The sequence below is a fragment of the Podarcis raffonei genome, chromosome 6 (genome assembly GCF_027172205.1).
Source record: "Podarcis raffonei isolate rPodRaf1 chromosome 6, rPodRaf1.pri, whole genome shotgun sequence".
NCBI classification, from domain to species: domain Eukaryota; kingdom Metazoa; phylum Chordata; class Lepidosauria; order Squamata; family Lacertidae; genus Podarcis; species Podarcis raffonei.
In genome coordinates, this window is record NC_070607.1 from 34,058,143 (window position 1) to 34,064,659 (window position 6,517).

The 6,517-nt window shown below is 40.2% G+C and overlaps 1 protein-coding gene across 7 annotated transcripts in view; it reads left to right on the forward strand.

Annotated features, from left to right (window-relative positions):
* ZZZ3 (zinc finger ZZ-type containing 3) overlaps window positions 1-6,084 on the forward strand; it is a 40,857-nt gene extending 34,773 nt beyond the window's left edge. For all 7 annotated transcript variants that reach the window (XM_053392011.1, XM_053392005.1, XM_053392009.1 and 4 more), the window contains 4 exons: window positions 1,091-1,243; window positions 3,174-3,308; window positions 4,289-4,389; window positions 4,728-6,084. In XM_053392011.1, coding sequence (XP_053247986.1) covers window positions 1,091-1,243; window positions 3,174-3,308; window positions 4,289-4,389; window positions 4,728-4,872 — 534 coding nt within the window. In that variant the 3' untranslated portion in view covers window positions 4,873-6,084. The remainder of the gene's footprint in view (window positions 1-1,090; window positions 1,244-3,173; window positions 3,309-4,288; window positions 4,390-4,727) is intronic.
* The last annotated feature ends 433 nt before the right edge of the window (window positions 6,085-6,517 follow it).

Here is a 6,517-nt window from a genome sequence, read left to right on the forward strand (position 1 = left end):
ATAGAAGCAGAGGACTGGGAAATTTTCAGTGGTATGTCACCAGTATGCTGTGTCTTCATATTAAACCATAGTTTGTTTAAGAGATAATGGCTTAAAGCGCACTGTTGTATGTCTAGTTCATGTGTGTAATAAAACTGTACCATTCCAACACAAATTTATCCATGGCATTTTTTTCTTTCCCCACCTTGCTGTTTTTAGTTTACTTGTATTTGGTTTTTCCTTTCAATCCCTTCCCAAAATCTGATGATCACCAACCTGGCTGCTACCATAAATATCCAATGAATGGTTTAAAGTGGACATTCAGTGAAATATCAGAGCAGCAGATCCACAGTTTCATACCATTCCCAGCCAGGGTAGAAGGCGGAGGCCTTTTCCTCACCTTCTGGTGCTCCACCTCTAGGCTAGTATGACTGAGAGGCCCTTCCTTCTGTGGATTTGTGGAGCTTTGGGTCCTACACAGTGGCATTATCCCTTCTTCGTTACTTAAATTCTGTTTTAAACCGGTTATTAAATGTTTTGGTTTAAAGCACCCTGCTTGCATTGGTTCTGAAGAGCCTTGTTGATCGCTTACACAAATCGTTTTATTTGTGCGATTTTGTAAATAGGGAAGCGGGAGTGTTCTATTTCACTTAATTACTTAATCAGATTTTCAGCCAGTTTTTGGCAAAACAATTTCTTGTTTTCAGAATTCATCAGTGTTTTGACCATATGTTGTAATAATGTCTTTATAATGAAAATTAGAAGTAATGTGGTGGTTCTTTTTCACTGCATTTCAAACAGCATTTGTTTGTTGTACTCGTCAGCAGTTTGATGTGTATCTAAATTGCCTGTGAATGTCCACAGAAGTGGGCCGAAACACGGCGAGGATGCCTTTTCCTGATGAGTATTCAATTCATGTTGAATCTGGTTTGGGGGAAGCACATCAAAATGCAATATTTAACAAGAAACTACATGATAGATATGGATTGTGGCTAACGCTGTTTGTATACAGCTTCCCAAACCAATGGTGAGAACACATTAGATACTGTTAAAATGTTACGATGGTGGTTTCTTAATACCATTTCATAGATGGTGTGTTCTTCTGTTGTAGTCCTCCAGTAGAAGGCAACATCCTCTAAATAAACATCTCTTCAAGCCCTCAACTTTCATGACATCCCATGAACCTCCCGTGTATATGGACGAAGATGATGACAGATCAAGTTTTCATAGCCATTTAGGCAATGCAGCAGAGGAGGAATCATCGGTATATTTTTTATTCTAAGTAGATGATTATGCGTGAAGGTGCTGAGAGTTAAGACAGCTCAAGGAATGCCTGTGTTGAGTAAAGGAAACTCTTCAATATAATAGCAACAGGTTTTCGGTGCCAAAAGTGTTGGGTAAAGGTGTATCTGTTTATTTTTCCTTTCCTTTCCAAACCCCCATGCGAGAGCTGAAAATACTTCTGCATCTTGGTACATTTCTTATGTGATTATTATTATTTAACAGACAAGGACAGATCTTTGTACATGCAGGTCCTGCTATCTGCCCACCCGCTATGTGAAAATTCAGTTATCCAAACAAAGAATTATGCCCAAACCTTGCTATACACACTACAGATTCAGATATCCAGACAGATGGAGTTTGCCTACTTCCTTACTTGTTTTTTGGGAAGAAACCATGCAGGGAGGAAGTGGGGAGATAAATCAGGGAGCAGGAGGGAGTGGACAAACCAGTTTTCCTTTTGTCTCTCTCTTGCTGGTTGGCTGCAGCCATTTCAGGAAGAAACTATGGAGGGAGTGGGAGAGAGATCAGATAAATCACAGATTAGAAACGTTCCCATAGAAATCATTAGAAATTGTACTCATTTTGTGAACGCTTGCCAAATGAATGATTTCCAGAGAATTCATTGTGGTTGGTAAGCAGGATAACTCAGCGTTAGAGCTTTGAATTCACATCCCTCAGATACAGCTCTATAATTATAAGATGACATTGATTTTACTGTGAGGATTGCCTACAGTGATTCTGTGGCATGCAAGTGTAAGCAGTAGTCAGATAAAGAAATTTATCTTCCACAACTTCTCAGCTTGGAAATGGTTAGGTGCAATCTTTCCAGCTTGACCAGGCACATTGTTTTCATTCATGGCATTACTTTATTTTCTGTCTGGATGTTCTGCTTCTATAAGAAAAAAGAGAACTAGGCCATTGCCGTAGTCCTAGGGCCACTTTAGACCAACCCTTCTGCTTTACCCCACCCTCTTGAGGAGCCAGAGGAGGTCTTCCACTTCCCTCACAGGTAGCGTCTCCTGCACGTACCTTCCACAGCATCTCCAAGGCTGTGATCCTCTGTGCACTTTCTTGGGAGATAGCCCCATTGAACTCTGCCATCGGGGAGAACAAAGTGAGTTGGGGCTCTCTCAGCAAGACAGGTGGCTTTTTTCAGAACATTACTTTTCTGCTTTATCCTCTTTTCTTCTACTGCTGTTCTTACTTCCCATGCATTTGTACATCCTGGACTACTTTTTATTTTGTAATAGGCAGCTTTGGTCAGAGATTGTCCTGCCTACCCTGGGAAGGGAACATAGAACAGGAGGCTGAAGAAAGCCACACAAATCCAAGTTTAATGTGATTTTGTTTTATGAGACATCTTGAGGGCTTTTAAAGGCAAAAGGCAGAGTAAAAATAAATCTCATAAACGTTCTCCTATTCTGAACCTCAGATTGTAAAACTGCATTGAAGGATTTTGTTTGCTATGTTTATCTTTAGTGAAAACAAATCTGTTCTCTATCACATTTCAAAGATTACATTAGAAGTCATGCAATACCCTATTAGAATTTTTCATTCTGTCTTGGTTGCATCTCTGCCTTCAGGGGACATTCTGTTTCTTCCTGTCTCAATAGTTCTTCAAAGCTGTCCAGCCACATTTCTCTCCTATTCCTAGCTATCAAAGTGTTTTTAGAGCTGATGAATGAATCTGATAACTTAAAAATCAAGCTCATGTTAATTTTTAAGAGGGAGAGGGGGAAATGTCTTTTCAGTAATGAAGCCATTCTAACATTTCTATTCTTAAATTTTGTCTTAGAGAGCAAAAACTCACAAAAATCCTATTTTCCTTTAGCATTTGTGGATCTGCTTAAACGGTTTGGATTCTTAATATTATTCATTCTCTCCCCCCTCCCTCCCTCCCTCTTTAACAGGATGAAGAAAGTATCCCTGTAGCATATCGAGAATTACCAGAATACAAAGAACTGCTTGAGCTAAAAAAGCTGAAGAAGCAGAAACTGCAGCACATGCGTGCCGAAAGTGGTTTTGTGCAACACATAGGCTTTAAGGTTAGTAAAGCTGGAGGGTTAAGTGGGAGCTTTCCTGCCACTCCTTTAGTCAACTTGGGTGGCAGGGTCATTGGATTAGAACAAGCGTAGTGTTTTAGAGTAGTCCATGCAAGATGAGTAAAACTAAAGAGAGATTGAGAGAAATTATAGCTGTTTTTGGGACCTAGCCTTCATGTTAGAAACTGGTTATATCGCACCTAAGACTGTTGTAAGCTGCCCCGGAAACTGCTGTTGTAGGGTAGGTAATAAATTTCATTATTATTACAATTATTTAATCTTAAGTAAGCTTGCACTGGCAGTGACATTTCCAAAAAAGTTTTTCCCCTTGAACATTGTCAGAGGCGAAACAATGAAGTTCGTAGGTGATCCTGAACTTTTTGTAGAGCTGGTTACCAATAACTATAGTAGTTGCATTGCAACCTAGCTCATAATTCTGAAAGGGGAGATGTTAGAGAAAACTGTTTATGATGCAAACTAGCTCTTAGGCAGCAGTTTAGCTTCAACTGCGGGTACCCAGGATGGGTGCACGCCAGGTTGCGGTGTGTGTGTGTGCCAGCCTCGCCCCACACTGCCAGAGCGACCCCACTGGAGCAAAGCAGGGCTGCACTGAGTCACCTGTCCGCCCGTGCAGGGAGCCCTGCCAGCCGATGTGGCCTTGGTGGGCAGAGAGGGGCACTGGGTTGGGCTGTGCTGGGGGTGCCTGCATGGTCATGCCTGGTTCATGCCGCCTCAGAAATTGTGCTCATGGACTCCCTGGCACACACACACCCCTATGCTACAGCCCTGGCTCTTAGGCACAGCAACTTATTTCCTCTCTCAGCCAGTTATATTCTCCTGTGTGTTCTTTCAGTATTGAGGTTAAGAAAATATTCCTTAAATCACAACTTTTGATGCCCTCTGTAATCTGTAGAGACTTACATTTTTGGAAATTGCTTTTGGAAATGGTTTTCCTGAGAGTTCTCTCCTGAATCTGTTTTCAGTGCGATAACTGTGGAATCGATCCCATTCAAGGCATTCGGTGGCACTGCCGAGACTGCCCTCCAGAAATGTCTTTGGATTTCTGTGATTCTTGTTCTGACTGGTAAGCAACATGCATCTATGACAATTACTAACAATAAGCTTAAGACGGAAATCCGATGCATGCTTTTCTCAGTGGGTCTTGATCTCTGAGTAGAGGACTAAAATCACATGTAATTTCTCCCCCTCCCCCAATTTAAATCATGATATGAAATGCATATCAGAAAGTTATATAAATTTGCTGAGGATAAAATATTGTATGCATCGGGTATAATTATGATATTTTGTAGGGCATTTTTGACAAATGTTTAGTGTGAGAATTTTTGACAAATGGAATACACCCATGGATTTCTTTGTGCGGAATTTCATACTTATCAAATAATGCTTCTTCCTTTATTTCAGTCTGCATGAAACAGACATTCACAAGGAAAGTCACCGATTGGAGCCTATGTACAGAGCAGAAATGTTCTTAGATAGAGACTACTGTATGTCCCAAGGCCCCACTTATAATTACCTTGACCCCAACTACTTTCCTGCAAATAGATGACATGGAAAGCAAATCTGCAACCTGAAGCTTAGTATCCTCTCTGAAAACCAACCGTGGCACTGTTGGCGATTCTGTGTCCACCTTGGGAAGACGTTTGCTTTCCCAGGAATGTCATCCTCAGCATGAGAGCGTCCTGAGTGCCCTCATCAAAATCCTGCTCTCTGACCTGTCATGATACTAGATAACTGAACAGAGGTTGAACATTCCTAGTGTGCAGAAAGCTTTTGGGGGAGATTTTCTTTTCACTGTGTTAGTTTGGGGGGGCGGGGGGGGGGGTGTAAGTTGGTTTAATCTGAAGAGAGGAGTTGCAAAAGTGTGGCCGGAAACGAAAGCACACATTAAGGTTAGTCATTTCCAAAGAACTTGACTACTAGGAGATGCAGAGACGATGAAGTGCGTACATTAAAAAACAGTTAAGTAGTTTGCAGTTTTGTTGTGAAAATAGTTTGCAGCACAGAAAACTGACTTCTTTAGGCAGAGTTTTAACCTAAGACAGTGTTTGCGTCTAGAACGTACTATTCTTAAAACAATCACTGTCTCTGTGATGGTCGGTAATAGGCCTTTATAAAATTGGAGCTGCTTAATCAAGTTGATGTTTCTTTACTTTCATTTCATTTTCTTTTTTTCTTTTTACCACAACAAAATTTTATTTACCAACAGTGAAGCACTACAGGAGGCAACAGTGGCACTGCTTCCTTAACCAGCTCATGGTGTGTGAATATTATAAAATTGTCACGCAAATATATTTTTAAATGTAATGTTATATAAAATGACCATGTGATGTGTACAAAAATATGGTGAAAAGTGCCAGTGGTAGTAACTGTGTAAAAGTCTCTAATACCCAACATTAACTCTTATAAAGTAAAATACACAGCCTTCTGCCTCTGTATTTGGAGTTGTTAATGCAACTCATCAAAGAAAACTGCCTAATATAAATCATATATGGGAATAATTTTCCTCTTTTGTAGTATGCACAAGATCCATGAAAGATTGTATTTTTATTACTATTTAAACAAGTGATTAAATTTAGCCTGAGCAGTGAGCAAGGGTTCACATGCATTCTTTTATACTGCTGGATTTTGTTGTGCATCATTTAAAGCATTTTGTATGTTTCTTCTTATCTGTGTATACAGTATGTTCTTAAATAATGTTCAATTGTCAGGAGAACTGTGAGAAATAAACTATGTGGATACAGTCTGTTTATATATAGAATGCTTACTGTGACTTTTTTTTGAGGTTTGACTATTGAACCGACATTCAGAATTGAAAATATAATTTAGCTCTTAAACTCAAGGGGCATATGATCCCCTTAAGGGGCTCAGTGTAGCCTTTGCCCAGCTATTTACTCAGCCTCTTCAAAGATTATGCACAAATACCCTGATCCTGGCACACACCCGTTCTGAGCCGTGTTTGTTCCCACTTGCAGATAGACCTTTTGCGCATGTGCTACTCTATTCACTTTGATGGAGGATGTAGGTTTGCACATGTGTTAATGCTCATGCACAGCTGTATACTTTTAAAATGAATGGAGCAGCGCATTGGGGTGCATGTCGGAATTACCGTGTCTTTAAGAAACCACTGGATTGGATTGACTACATGGGAGAAGGTATCAAGCAAATAAGTAATATTACCATGTAGCTTCTCT